The following is a 16227-nucleotide window of genomic DNA, read 5'->3' as shown; positions in this document are numbered from 1 at the left end:
GCTAAGTTTTTGCCTTTTTACAAAATACGTCAAATAGTCGCTCTGTGCACCATTTGGTGATGTTTAATTTAAGGTTCCAATGTATCTAAGTTGGCTATGCCATTTACACATGTCAAACCATTTATTTTATTTGTCAGTTTACATAACTTAAATACTTCTAAAGTATTTCACACGTGAAAATTAGATCAGATTTTGACTCAATTCGTATTATTTAAAAAACCTTAAGATTTAGGTATTATAAACCTTATTAATACAGACACTTATTTTGTTCAGCGAATCCAAAAATGCAATAATATACAGGACAGTCCATTTAAAAAAATGCAACTCTGATACCTTTAGAGCCTTTGGGACACTCTGTACATTACAAAAATATTTTTAAAATGTGCGCTCGGTACAATTCATAAAATAATACTTTTTAAAAATCAGACGGTTTAGCCGCAAACTTCCGTGCTGTATAGCGTGAATAACCCTGTATATATAAATAATCTTTATTTCCTACAGAAAAAGGCTATCAACCCAATCTAGACATATATTTTAAAGTATTTCTCACTTTCTTAGTGACACTTTTTTTGGTGTCACTAATTCAGTTGTGAAATCTAGTTTTGATACGCATTCTTAATTGCTCCTAAATCTCGATTACTACATTTTACATTTCTGTGGGACGTATTTAGATTGCACCCTACAGAAAGTAAAAAATGGAAAACACGAATTTTGTCTTTATTTCAATTGGTACCAAAATAAACATCTGGCTATATCAGGCCTCATCACTAAAAACTTCTGCTACTACTACTTCGTAGCGCTACAGCCCCTGGTGGGTATTAAGTGAGGCCATAATTTGCCTCCATCTGTCTCGGACTTCCATAACTTCTAGATCATTCCCGATCCTGATTTTCTGGAGGTCCGATGCTATATTATCACGCCACCTCAATATTGGTCTTCCAAGTGGTCCTCTGTCCCATATTAAGCGGCCCATCCTATTCTCTGAGTGTTTTCGTACGTGTCCTGCCTATCACAACCTTTTATGAGCTTAATCAGTTCTGCCTGGTTGTATATTTGTTTATTCGGTAGCTCCGCGTGTTGTGGTTTTGGTGGGTCCGAAAATTTTCCTCAACACTTTTCTCTCGAATCTTCGAATGAATTTCTCATTTCGTACCGTAAGAGTCCAGGTTTCGCAGCCGTTTATTACCACGGGTCTTGGTCTGGTACGTATTGACTTTCGTTCTCCTAGTCACGTATTTTGACTCCAGTATATCTTTTAAGGCGTATAAGCACCTGTTGGCTGACTGCAAAATTCTTGAGTATATTTCCTTAACCTTATCTTTTTCATTCCGTGAATCCTATTAGGTCATACTCTAAAATTTTTCTCAAATATACTATATGTATAGTTTTAAGTCAGGGAGGTACTTACAGTTTTTGATAATACAGTTATAAATATGATATTGCGAAGAAACGGATAACATTTGAAAAAAAGTCTAATGTCTTGTCTAAAACAAGAATTTAAAAACCCGGTATCAAACATATAGGTTGACATTTTTAAAAAGTTGATGGTAGGCTTAAAACAAAACATAAATTCCAGATCTGATAGTATAATTTTGTAGAGAGTAAAACTTTCGAGTTCTTCGAGTTTGCAAAATACAGAATTTGGCTGTGATTTTGTTAGCAGCTCTTTGTATTCTATGCCACAATTTAAGCGAAATAATGCAATCTTTGAAAACTTTATCCGTTATTTGAGAGTAAATAGGACAATGCAGAGAATCGCATTCCGAACTTCTAGGTGGCCAAGCAATAATGATTCCACTGTCAATCAACGATTTGGAACATATGCATCTAAGTATTAGAGAAAAATGAGGTGGATCTTCCATATTCCATAAACCACACCTCTCTCCTCAAATGAAGCGGAATGTTATTTCTATCACATTTTATTTTCGCGAATTGCTAAAACTTAGCGCCCGTTAAATCTGGCTGAAAATTGATGTGTGAAATTATTGTTTTTTTGCGGTTTTGAACTGAATTTAATTGTGCAGGGTAAAAAGTTATCTCTTGTCTTATCAAAAAAGGCGAACGTCAGGAAATTTTACTTTGTCAACGCAAATATTTTTAGAATAATGACACGAAAATAAATTAAAATTACGACTTTTAATGCCATGTATTTAGAAAAATATCCTTTTTCGGATAAGATTCCAGAATCGGGATTTTCCATTATTAAGGAATGATCTTGCACCCGATTCTTTTTCTGAACAAATATATAGAAACTAGCTAGGCTATATACAAATAGGAATATAATAAAACTCAAATTTCATAAAAACGGACTTATTTTTAATATACATATATTAAGCTCAATTACATACAAATATCACATCACTTTACACCCATTCTTGTATTTACAGTGTTCAATTTTTAGAGGTAAACATATTATAAAATATATTATTTATCTACTACGCAGTCTTTGGTGTATGCTAGTAATATTTTATAGTCAGTGTTGGAAGTATTTGCGATGGCTTTTTTCAAAAAGAAGCTTAATGAAATGAACGGCTTTGTGGCTTGGGCGTCCATATGGTGAAAAAGCAAATTTGTACCTTTGCCTACTACAATAACAATTCCGAATAATATTGTTGTTCTAGATATTTTCTATTATGTTACAGTTATGTGGAAAATGTAAAAATGTTGAGGCTAGCTAAAGTTTAATTATTTATTTGTTTCGATTACATAATATTTTAAACGTTAATAATCAAAAACGAGAAACAGTGCATCAGTTACCACTCAGCAAAGCCTTTCTTTAATAATTGCATATAACTGCATACAAAAAAACTAAACAACCAAGTGACTTGGACATTAACTGGGCATTCAGCATTGCTGAAACCTATGAAAATGGCCTTTCTTCAATTTTTGTAGTAAAAATTGCTAGGGTTTGCTTTTTTAAATAAGTTTTAAATAAATAAATAAAGTGTTTAAATAAAATTACTGTTTTAAATGCAAATGAAATATTTAAGATTATTTTTATGTTGAGCATATTCTTATCTTTATTCCTGGATTTCGAATGTTTACGTGAGTCTATAATTTTACATTTTTAATCTGAGACCCAGTTTTGAGTTGGATTTGATGAATCCATATAATAAGGATATTTTAATACAATATAATATACTATAATGGTGTAGGTGAACAAAAACCGCATCATCATAAAAATTTGTAAAAAACCCGCATTTTTACATATAGGCGCCCATGTTCTATGGCGATTATTTATGTAAATATTTACATTCCAAATCACATTAATTTTAGGTCACAAAATCTATGAAAGAAAAGTTACTAAATCCTAGATGATCACATACAAAGGCGGTCACACAATTGAAAAATTATTTTCATTTTTGCCTGTTAATTACAGAAATACAGGACTCTTACTGGACCCATTAGCGCAATTAACCATTTTCTGTACAATGCAACAAAATTTAACAACAAAATAACACTAACACTAAAGCTTCTTCTTTTATTATTGAATAAAAATTAATGCAAAAGTAGTTATTATGCAGGCCCATGTGGTTTTGACTATCAACGAACCTGAAAATATTAACGGTTTAATCAACAAGTCTTAAGTTCTAAAACTTAAAGAACTAAGGTTTGGTTCAATTGCTTAAGACAATATTATAATTACGAAACCAAAACTCACCATTCTAGTTTTTGATAAACGAATAATGTAAAAAATGAGTTGTATTTAACTTTAGTAAAGTTTCAAAATTAAAAAGAGTTATTTAAATCATCTTCTGCTGTTGATAATATTTACCTAGGCTAAAGTTGTCACAGGAAAGAAACCAAAACATTAAATATAATTAATAATACCTGTAGTATTTGCTGCGGTTGATCCAATAACAGACGATGGCCAAGGCTGTGGCCTAACATCATCAATATACCGTACGTTCTCACTTTTATACAAGTTGAATAACGTACTGATGCACTGGACTTTAATAGCGCCACTCTGAAAAGTAAACAGCTGTAATGTATGGCTCTAGGGCTATTTATATTCGTTATTTTAATACATTTGATACTTCGCATTAATGTGGCTCTAATATAAGCTTTGAAAGAGTTCAATAATCTGTAATCTTTCTAAACTCTGAATTTGTATATGTTATTGATTGTCCTATTATGCAAGCATAGGAACACCGTAAATAGATTAACGCAAAGTTATTAGAACAGCAAGAAAAATTATTATGTTAGAATTATTAGTTAAATGCACATATGGTTGTTGGAGTTGTGCAAATTTTAGAACCACGTATTGAAGCAATTTTAGGATAAAATATTTGAAATTCAACCCAGTTGTCGAGTTATAAACTTTTTAATTTTGTGGTCAATTCCTACGAGAAGTGCAATTTCATCCGAAAATCCGGATTTTTTCATATTGGACTCATAGTTGACATTCAGTTCCACTTCGGACTACACGTTCAGTGTTTTTTTTTTGTTTTTTAAATTCCGTCTATTGCAAGGAAATATTTGCATGCAGAAATGCAGCAAATAACGGGAAATGGATTTTAAAATTTTCATATTCTAGCGGATTTCTAGCAGTATTTCTCATTCACTTGATTTGAATCAAAGATTATGGTAAATTTTTTCGGGACTGGGTTGTCTAAAAAATAATAAAAATACTGAATTCGATTCATTCAAATTCAAATTCTTTAATCGTTCCAAGAATGGCACAGAATTATAGATACCCTGCCTTATTTGAGAAACCACAAGACTGACGATTTTTGGAATATATACTATAAACGATGACACCAACGTAACCATAACGGACAAGTTCTTCAAACCAATTTACAATAAAATATTAACAGTCAGCACATCTCGCGAAATTGCTATATTGGGAGACATAAACAGCAGAACAGATAAAAAGTTAAATATTCTGACGGTGGGCCGATTTGGAGAAGAGATTGATAACGACAATGGAAAGCGATTAATTACCGTATGCGAGCCACTAGACTTAAAAATTCAAAAGAACTTTTTCTAACACAGGGAAATACACAGATACACCTGGACCAAACCCTCCCATAATCGCAAATCAGTAATTGACTATCAAACAAACAAAAGACGAAACGAAAAATTCAAAAGGTCAGAGCAGAAACGGACCAACATGCGGAAGTAATCACTATTTTCTGGAAGCGAAAATTCTATTTCATTATCAGTTATCAAGGTCAAAAGCTTCACTAACATCGGCTGAGGGACATACGAATAGAAGAAATTGATTACTGTATATACAACCTACTAAGCCCAGAGCATGACAGCGTAAAAAGCCTACGTAAAAAACGACTTAACGAAAAACTCAAGGCACGTTCCGACGAAAACCCAAATGAAAGGTATGGCATTAYATCAAGTGGCAAAAGAAGCRYTAGGYTTGGTAAAAGAAAAATCGAAGTAAAGAAAGCCCTATTGGCGGCGTGCTGAGAAATAGAGGAAAAGAGAAAACTCTACCACATTTACTTAAGAATCTCAAAACACATGAATGCCAGACAAAAATCAAATGTAGAAAAATGATTAGTGACAAGAAAAATRTAACATGGACGCAAAWGTGCCAGAAAAAGATTCTTATTTAGGAGGCCGAAGAAGTACCGAAAGTTGGAAGATGATAAAATCAATTAGAAAAGAAWAGACCAGAGAGATAATTTCGCCAATATCAGACAAYGAATGGGATGCACACTTTAAAAARCTTTTAACGGAAGAAAGARTGGAATTTCAAGAAGAATAAATAAATGATGCCTTTAGAACGATASAATCTCCAATRGGTACCGTTAACACTTCCTGAAGTTAAAAACGTATGCACAGCCTTAAAARGCGGAAAATCTGCCGGACCCGGAAATATACCAACTGAACTTATTAAATACGGYACTGACGARCTGTTTGTGAGRCTAYGAAATCTATTCCAAAAATATCTAAACAGAACCAAAASASAATCGAGTGGAAAACATCATATATATCCACAATTCGCAAAAAAKGAAAGAMATATAAGTGCGACAATTATAGATGCATATCTGTGACTAGTACGCTGAGCAGAATTTACAGTAAAATAATAAGAAATAGAATGGAAAATGAGTACAAAGACATGGAGGCAAAAAACAGGTCGGATTCAGAGCAGGAAAATCGACTGTATTGTATAACGCTGTATAATTGTTCTGTATAACGTAAGCTATCGGAAAGAAAATGGCATACGGGCAAGAGTTGCATTTACTATACGTAGACTAAGAAAAAGTATACGACCGCGTACCACTTAATCTACATTGGAAGGCTTTGCATAATTCAGATATAATCGCTGATTAGTGCAATTGAAGAGTTGTACAACAATAGTGAAGCAAAAGTCAACATAAAACAAAGGCTAACAAGAGGGTTTCAGCTGAATAAAGATAGTCAACAGGGTTGCTATATCTCGCCAACGCTCTTGAAGACTTACTTGAAACCAATCCTTAAAGTATGAGAAAGAAAATACCAAAGCATGGGAATTCCATTAAATGAAATCATTTTATACACCTTCTGTTTCGCCGACGATCATATTGTAATGGCCCAGGAATATGACGAGTGATAGAATAATACAAAAAGTGCGGTTTGGAGGTCAATATAAAAAAGACTGAGTATATGTGCATTGGTGGAACAAAACAGGATTGAGTGTTAAATACGGGACAACGAATTAAGTCTTGTGAGGAGTATAAATAGTTAATTAATAATTAGTGAAAACAACAGCGGGCAGAGCTATAAAAGAGCGAAATTTACAAGGAAGAAAAACGATAACTTGAATAAATGGAATACTCTGGGACCAGATCATATCGAAACAGAACCCAAAGCTCATATACATATGTCACCATCGTAAAGAGTATTGTTACGTAAAGTGCAGAAGTCTGGCCTATCAAAGACGGAACAAAAAAATGCTGCACGCTACAGAAATCGACTATTAGAGAAGAGCAGCAGGAAGATCAAAGAGAGAACCCGTTACAAATCAACGAACAAAAGAATTTGTGACAGTAGGACAATGCGATATTGGACGAATAAAACAACTGGTATGATACGGGCATGTGCAGAGAATGGATAACGAAAGACTACCTAAACAAATACTGAAACGGAATCCAAATGGGTGAAGAAGGGGCGGAAGACCACGGAGGACCTGGAGACGATGAACGAATAGACAGCGAAATGAGAATTAGGGAACTGGCTGACGATTTATGGGCGAAGTACAGTATTACAGTTTATTTCACGAATATTTTTAAATAAAGTGATGTTTTGCTTACTCCCCTTATTCAGTTGATTTCTAAATGAAAAACTCTCTTTACTGAAAAATTTCATATTTGTGGAATCAGATCCGAAAATAGTTTTGAAACATTTTACCCAAATATATGTATCTATGAGTGTTGATACGAAAGGAAAATGAAAAAATGGATCAAATAGTTATGAATTAAAAATATACCTATTTAAATCTCCGACAATGGTTGTTTGTGTTATGATTGATTTCAATATTGTAAAAAGTAGCCTTGTTTTAAAATCCTTCAATGACCTGTGTTTATCTTAAAATAACTACTCGTTAAAATCCTGCTTCAAAATACGCAGATTGTCATATATATTTACACAGATTTAGCGAGCTAATTAGCTTTAGCACATTTAGTAAGCAATTGCTTCAAAACGTTCCTGTTATTTGAATAACAGCTTTCACAAGTTCTAGTACCAATTACGAAAAATAAAATTCTATTAATTACCTGGAAAATGTTTTCATCAATTTCCTTCTCCAGATAAGATATCGTCATGTAAGGTGATCGTCGGTTCTTGGAGTACGCATACAGAGGATCTAAGCTCACAGATTTCCTACCGGTTTCCTTCACCTACAAATTCAAATTTCTTGACTAATGAATCTTCAATATGTTAGGGATTATATTAGTTACTACTGGTAAATATTTAAAGTATGACTAAATAAAAATGCAGAAACGATTTAAGAATCCGGTAACGCACAGAGGAATCTTAAGTTGACGATCATATGACGGTTTCTCAAATTTTGGCGATAAAAGTATAAGAAGTTCAAAATATACAGCGAAATTGTTTCTCTCAAATATAAAATATGTCTGCATTATCAAATGCTGGTTTATCAAAATAATAAGGGTTTGGATGTCTGAAAATGTCTCTAGTTTGCCTTCATTTGGCCACCCTGTTTAAAACGATACCTTTATTCCATTGATGTACCATGTCACATTCATTGCTGGATAGGATGGAGGTGTAGTGCAGTTTGCTCTTATCACGTTGGTATGTCCACTTTGATCTTTGTTAATATCCATAATTGGGTCTTCCTCAGGTACGTCTGTATATGTAAATTGTAATGATCAATTGGAAATATGATGCGAGGTATGTCGGAATAGATCGGAATGTTAAGAAAACTGCAGCTTACCTACTACATATAAAAATGCAGAGCTCGCTGTTGTGTAGAAATTAGGGGCATCTGTTGATACTTCGCATTTATAACGCCCTGTGGCCTCCTGCTCGACATCCAGCAATACAATCTCATTCAAGGAACTTCTGCTTAGCTGAAATCACGGAAATGATCAAGTCGTACGTTAAGGACTGTGTCCAAATAAATTGGTTCGCCGAATATCTAGAAACTTACATCAACCTGTATGTTTGAAACCGGAAATATTTGCATTTTTGGGTCCTCGTTGGGTACGTACCGGAAAAACTCCATTGGACCCTTGTACCATTTGACGGTATAAAGTGGCTCACCTTCCAAATCGAATTCACACCGGAAGATTAAGGAATCGTGTAATTTGGCTGCTTGTGGGATTAACGCTTGTACATTACGCAATGACCGAACATCTGAAACAAAAGTTGAATTGGAAACATCAAACGATAAGTTCATTTTTGCGTTTGTATGGAAATTTAATAAAACATTTGGAAAGATAAACTGGAAAATATTCTCACAAATCAGAAAATATTGTACACAATTATTTGTATTTAATATAACTTAATTATAGATTACCTAATTTTGATAATACATCGGCTGGCTAGAAATTGCTGGAGTTCTATTTTGCATAATGTTCTCGGTTTGCTTATTTTCTTATTAGTTAATTTCATATTTCAATTTTAGAGGCCTATGATCAACATGATCAATGCGATATAGGGTGTCACAGGGTGTCACCTGACAAAACGTCGACAGATAAAACTATAGCAGCTTTTCTAGAGTTTATTCTGATGCAAAGTTTAAATCAACTGTATGTCGATAAACTTGTCTCTACTAAACTGCTCAACAAAATCAACGTTACATTGATAAATTCTAATTCTGGAACTGGATAAGCTCTGACTCCTTAGAGCAAATTGATTTTTGTTTGAAGTATATTTAGTGCAATTCTTTTTCCGTCAGTGCGTGTTTTGCAAAAAACATTTATGAACGTGTCAGTTCGGCGTCCTATCATTATTTTTGTGCTGGTGTTTTTGGTGTGTAACAAGGGAGAAGTGAAGTTGTCAATCGAATAATAATCAATAAATAGAAATTAATAAATCAGTAATCATCCAATCAATCATCTATAAAAAACGACATAAAAAGGCAAGCAGTAATCCTCAGCGCACTAAAGCACAACGGTGTGCAAAACAGTGCCAGAGAAAGTTTCTGCAGGTTGGCAAATAAAATAATGCAAAATTGGTGAAAGTTTCGCGTACTCTAAGTTGGGTAAGAAAACATTTTTTTGTATTTCAACAACACGCATTAAGATAGATATATTAAGATTAGTTTACGCGTTTTTCGCTCATCACGTTTATTTACAGAGTAGTTTTCAAAAAATCAACATTTTGGTCTAGCAGTGACAATTTTTTTCTCTTGAACCCATTTTCAAAACCTGGGACTTGTCTTGAAGCTAAAACTTTACAGTACACTTGAAGTTGCATGAATCAACCAACTAATTGAAAGTAATTTTCAATTAGTGAAAAATCTTTCAGAATGAGAGATTTCTCGATAATTCTGGTTTGGGTAATTCTTTGTGCAACCTTGTATATCGCATTTTCGCTTTAAATCGTTTATGAAGTTTAAGCTTGTTGTTTGGTTGTTTAAGCATGGTGACATCAGCTCTAGATCGTGAAACTCGCACCAAGACCAGAAAAGCTATCGCTGCGAAATGAAAAAGTTGTTTTTTTGAGACATACCTGTAAATAGAACAGATTGCCGAAAAATTCAAAAACCATGTCGAGTTTTTTGGTTTATTTACCTTTACCTTTTTGATGTTTCATGTTAAATTTGTAAATGTTGATCCAAACAAATGTTCTGCGTCGTCAAGCTAGGAGCATGCTGAACTTAATAAATGTTTCATTTTTACCCAAGCATTGACTGGCAAAAAATCAATGGGACTCAATAACACTGAAACCGAAACCAAATCGCTCTAAGTAATCAAAATTTATTTAGTTTCAAAGTTAGGAAAAATTCGGCTCTGAACGTTCATTTTGTTGGACAGAAAGAAAAGCGTAATGATAAACGTTGATATAAATAGATACTTAGATAAAATCAATAAAAATATGATGAAAAATAACAAAAATATAACTACTCGCCAAGAAATGTTGCCACATAATTCAGTTCGAAGCGTATTTCTATTGTTATACACGCGAGGTTTAAGCCAATTCGACCAAAAAAATTTAAAGATGACAAGTCTGGTAAACTCTACTTTGAGGAAAGCTTGAATTAAAAAATGTCGTGGTTTGTCTGTGTCGTGTATGTTTGTTAGGATTTTCAACGGAACAACCTCTAGGAAACTCCGGACACTCTTTATCTAAAAAGTGCAAATAACTTCTGGCCCCAAAAGTTCCTCCAAAGAAGAATATTCGAAAAGTTGGTTACTTAACAGACCGCACCAAAATAAAGTGATTCTACATCACAATAGTATGTAGTATGGGTGTTCATGAATCCAAATATGCTTATTTCGCGTGTTATTAATGCCGTCTTTCGAAAACTGTGACTAGTCCGTAAAAAGTATGTAGAGGATAAGGTCTAAGGTAACTTTCAACCACTAACAATATCGCAGCACATATTTTAAGATTCCAGCAATTAAATGCTGGATCTTTTTCAGTTGATCACTATGAAGAACTCTCCACACTACGATCTAACTAATTTCCGTTGCCAGATATATTTTCGGAATTCTTTCGTTCGATTGCCCTTAAAACCGTCTTTAAAATGCGAAATCGGTTCAATTATTTAATAAAATAATAAATCAGTATACCGAGTTATTGTAACAGCACATGTAGCAACTAGTACCATTTTTATTCGACCATTTTCGATACACCGATCAGAAAGACTCGATATCGAGCGAAAATGCTTTTCTGTAATTACTCATAATCCAAAACTCATAACTTTAAAAAGGTTATAAGCCAAAAGCTCGGCTTTGAAAAAATCGTAGAATTTTAACTTACATATCTCGAGAATCGTTGGCACTGTATTTGGGCATTCGATCATCAATTTTGATCGTTTGTCGAACGTTAAAGGTATGTTAATTCATCGTTTGGTAAACCGGATTAAAAGTGCGCGATTCGCCATACGTAAATTTTCTCAAATTAGATAAACTAAATACACTTTTATTAAAATATCCAATAGACGTATTTTTATACTTCACTATCGCAACGAAATGACACTGAAAAATATTAGCTGTAGATTGACGTTAAATTCTAATATGATTGCACCGATTCCAATTCCAATTCAATAATCGATTTCGAAAGAATGAAAATTGCAAAGCCGATTTGATTGATATTGTTTTCCATTTCGCAGTTTGCCATTATTCGCTTACATTACTGAGATCGTGAGTGAAAATAATAAGGTAATTTTGTAGTTTTTTATTCATTTTCTTCGATATGTATACTGTATAAATGGAAAATTACAGGATAATAATCGAATGTTGCTCTGAAAGTTTTCTATTGTTTCATTGAGATACTTGTAAGTTGATTGTATCATTTTTTGTTGCTATTGAGTTCGGAAACTTAAATTCTAAATGCTGATTATTTTGATGCAGTAAAACATTCTGTTAAAATTTTAATGCTGCTGAAATCGTGCGGTCTTCCTTAAATGCATTAACAATGACGCGAAAGGTAAAAAATGATTTCAACAAACAGCGACTCAGTATAGACAAGTACACCATAATTGTGAAGCGTTTATGTTCAAATTTGTTCCAGTTTGATGTCTTTATTTTATTTTTTTGGCACAGGTATTAGTAAATCCTCTATATGTGATTTTGATCCTCCTATTGATCCAATTTTTCCAGGGAGGTGCGTCAGGGACAACCAGTTATTTTACTGCTTAAAACAAATATATATCGATTTTTTGCGCAGTTTTAGAATTTTTTTCAGGTAAAATAACTGAAACAAAAACCTTTGTTTTATTTGAGAACCTCTATTAATAGTTAAGGCTGTAATAAATTCGTAAAAATAAGGCTGTAATAAACTTTTTTAAGGATATGAATTTGTTTTAGGAAGCGGAATTGTTGCGTCAAAAATAAGTAATGTTTTAGAACATTACGAAGTGAAAATATTGATGTATTATTAGATAATTTACTTTAAAAAATTTCAAAAAAATGCCGTTAGTTATTTCCACATAAAATAAAAAAAATTGACTTCTTGTGGAAATATTGTTAGTCCAGTCAGATTAGTCTTTGAAATGCCTGTTTCAGGCATTAAATAGATGAAGGTAAAATATTATTGGAAGTTGTTGGGAAGGATGTCAGAATATTGGGACAATAGTTGGAGCGCGATTTCCGGCTGTGGAACACTGTTTAAATAATCAAAGAAAGTGAGAAAAACCGTTTTTTGAGCATAAGTTTTGAACCGTTCATGCTATTGAAAGAACAGTTTTTCAAATATTAAAAATACCTACAATATAAGACAAACTAAATTAAAATCCGTTCAATTTTTTCCTCAAAAAATAAATAAAAACCGCTGGTTTTAGCTTTTTTGAAATTTTCTATGATTCATTTAGTTTTGCTTAAAAAAAATAGTACAGTAACTTTTTTGCAGGGGTTTTTACACTTTATAAGTGGTATAAACTTTAGCTTCAAATATTCATCACTCTTTGTTCATTTATATTTTGTTATTAAAAAAAGACTCTTGCCGGAGTCTAAATAAGTTTTTTTTGAGTCGTGGGAGCGACTGCTCTGAGGGTCTATTTTACACGTAAAAGTTGTGCTACAATTTACAATAAAGGAAAATTTTATTAATAAAGGTTAAATTGTTTGAACATTAAGTTGAAAATCAGCTTTGCACGTACGTCATGCAAGGTTTTTTTGCTTTTTTATTAAACAATCGAACGAATTTTAATTTAACTAATCTCAAGTTGTATTTTCTATAATTGAAAAAAACTATTAAACTTTTGAAAAAATCATCAAAGGTTCTAAAGATATGCTCAAAAAATGGTTTTCGCATTTTCTTTAATTATTTAAGCAAAGTTCCACCGCTTTCCAAACTATTGTCCCAACATTCTGACATTCTTCCGAACAACTTTCAATAATCTTTTACCTTAATCTACTTAGTGCCGGGAAAAAAATTTAATCATATATTAATTATTTAAGCAATGTTCCACAGCCGGAAATCGCGCTCAAATTATTGTCCCAACATTCTGACATTCTTCCGAACAACTTCCAATAATCTTTTACCTTAATCTACTTAGTGCCGGGAAAAAAATCTAATCCGACTGGACCATGTAGGATAATTCATGTTTTATGCGGGGAATCTTCGCCATGCTGTCAACACATCTACATATCAACACATGTTTATAATCGCGATTATCATTTTCTTTCATAATTATTCGAACAAATTCGAAAATTATATTTTAAATTAAACTTACACCGATCGTGATCCTAAGATGGAGTTAAAAAATATTGCAAGATTGGTAACAATATTGCCTTTTTGAATGAATAAACATATGAAATTGTGCATTTATAAAAGGTGTTCAAATATTTAATGCTTTTAGGTATGTTTCTGGTGAAAAATAGATAGAAGTTTTAAAACTGCTTTTAATAGATCAGCATTTAAAGTCTCTTTTGGAAATAGCTGAGCTGAAACATAGAATTTCGTCCACCATACGCACACATGCGTGAACTTGAGAAAATACTCTTTGAATATCTTAAGGAATTTTTAGTGATAAAAGTGCCAAAAAACTAATTTTAAGTCAATTTTAAGTAATTTTAATTATTATAACAAATTAAGGAAGAATATATCAGCAAGCGTCACATTGAAATGTTCTCAAATCTTTGCTTTGAGTTTCGAAAATAACATATTGTAGAAATAAAAACGGAATTTTTGTATTTTATGTGTTTGATAACACGCTGTCGCATCAATAAAATAAACGGTAACTTTAAAATGAACTGTAAATAATAAAACAGTGAAATAAATCGGTTTGCTTTTTATCACTTATACCATTCCAATGAATGAACTTAATGCTCTGCAAAGTTCCAGTGCTTTGCGCTTTTCCGATGACAACTCGCCAAGAAAATAGTTATGAATGACTCTTGCTGACTTCCAGATGTTCGTCTAAAAATACGAAAACTATTTGAGCTTTTCCTGAATGGATCAAGTAAACACGGTCGTTTTCCTTTAGGTGTTTAAAGTATCTAGCGGAAATGGTGGTTGTTGCGAAACACTATTTCTGTCATTACAGACAACCAACATTTAGTAACAGCCTGTATAAATATAAGTTGCACCGAAGGAGAGAGTCTTGAGAGAATCCGCATTTATATTTGGCGACTAAAAATATACCTACATCTGACGGATCTAACACCTGGCTTGCTAAGATAAAAAACGCATATTCAAGCAAACGATCCGTAAGCGGCAATTGATCATTTCTGTGCAAGTAAACCAGTGCTTTTATTCAAAGCTTAGCGGTTTTGAATTCACCGTATACGAAATTAATCTTTGATCACCCTTTATTTTTCTTGCGCAAAAACACATTAACTGAATATATTTGCTCAACGATCTGAACGAAGAATAATATGACGCTCTGTGTGTACTCCTGCGATGGAAACGTGAACAGTGAGTAAGAATGAGTCACAAGTTAATATCTCACATCCTTCAGGTTCAGACATATTGACAAATTACTCTTCTAAGAGTTAGGGGTAGAAATGGATTTTCTGTTGGCGCGGGAAAAAGTTATGCGAAACAGAAGGCCGTCCAGCATCTTGTTTGGCAGCTACTTAACTGTAATAAATGAACAGGACCTTTTGCCAACTGTAATTGCTTTAAATTGGTGCAATTATTTGATAAATGTACCATGTTGTGGATATGCAGGGTGAACTAAATTTGATTACATACTTTTAACTGCATATTCCACCGGCAAAAATGAGACAAAAAGTTTATATAAACTTGAGTCGTAAAATGTGTGTTTGAAAAGTTAAATTTATTTGCTGATTTGTTTGCGGCTCTTAGAACTTATTAATGTTAATAGAATGCGCACTCATAGATGTGACAAATGATTGCCATAATAAATATTTATTTTCTAGATTTTACTTCACTTTCACGAGCTTAATCTCTTTAATTAGGTATATTGCTCCTAAAAAATTGAAATTTTTTGATAATACGATATATAATTTGACAATAATGCGTATGCAATTATTGTATCAAAGCAAACCTACAATTGGACACCAATCAATATTACAACACGAAAATTCAACAATAAAACTATACAGGGTGGCCATTTTCTGAATATTTGTATGGGTAACTTCTACATTTTTAAAGATAGAGAATTCATTAAATGGGAAAAATTGGGCAATTCTCTATCCAACGATGCCAAAACGAATTCTGTGGCTCGAATGGTTCTTGAGAAACTTCGAAAAGGCAGCGTCATGTTCAAGTGGATTTTGCATCTCAAAAAAAAACACTCAAACCTAAAACTTCTTGAATTCAGGCATTTTTTGACAAAACTGCCAACATTTTCTTATCGATGGTTCACTTTCTAAAAAGGCCATTTATTTCTCTCTAGAATGATGTACATATGAGCGTTTTTGCTCATTTTGCCTCCGAGATATGAGCAAAAATAGGACAGAAAACATGAAATTTTGGCATAATCTTGCACCTAAGTGTGTGATATTCAAATTTCGCTTTTCCTCACTCACGTTGTTACTGAATCGACTTTTCAATTCTCTATCCAATGATGCCAAAACGAATTCTGTGGCTCAATAATTAAAAAAGTGTTGATTTATTGGCTCTTCAGTCGGGTTCAACCAAGTCGGGTACCTAAATTTTGAAAACGGTAATGAATAGGAAATCGAA

The 16227-nt window shown here is 32.9% G+C and overlaps 1 protein-coding gene across 3 annotated transcripts in view; it reads right to left on the bottom strand.

The window, feature by feature from the left end:
* Positions 1–2294: 2294 nt before the first annotated feature.
* Positions 2295–16227, bottom strand: part of LOC109533651 — a 24994-nt gene continuing 11061 nt past the window's right edge. The window contains exons 1-7 of one of the 3 annotated variants that reach the window (XM_019899032.2): positions 11392–11556; positions 8612–8817; positions 8396–8531; positions 8175–8308; positions 7716–7838; positions 3832–3967; positions 2295–3552 (exon numbers count right to left, since the gene is read on the bottom strand). In XM_019899032.2, coding sequence (XP_019754591.2) covers positions 3485–3552; positions 3832–3967; positions 7716–7838; positions 8175–8308; positions 8396–8531; positions 8612–8817; positions 11392–11434 — 846 coding nt within the window. In that variant the 5' untranslated portion in view covers positions 11435–11556 and the 3' untranslated portion in view covers positions 2295–3484. Of the gene's footprint in view, positions 3553–3831; positions 3968–7715; positions 7839–8174; positions 8309–8395; positions 8532–8611; positions 8818–11391; positions 11557–16227 lie in introns of those variants that run through there. The other 2 variants (XM_019899030.2, XM_048665928.1) reach the window with 2 other exon arrangements.

This window comes from Dendroctonus ponderosae, unplaced genomic scaffold (assembly GCF_020466585.1).
Source record: "Dendroctonus ponderosae isolate FM_Combo_2020 unplaced genomic scaffold, Dpon_F_20191213v2 Dpon_F_20191213_4, whole genome shotgun sequence".
Classification (NCBI taxonomy): domain Eukaryota; kingdom Metazoa; phylum Arthropoda; class Insecta; order Coleoptera; family Curculionidae; genus Dendroctonus; species Dendroctonus ponderosae.
The sequence above is the reverse complement of the archived record's forward strand: the minus strand, read 5'-3'. Positions and strand labels throughout refer to the sequence as shown.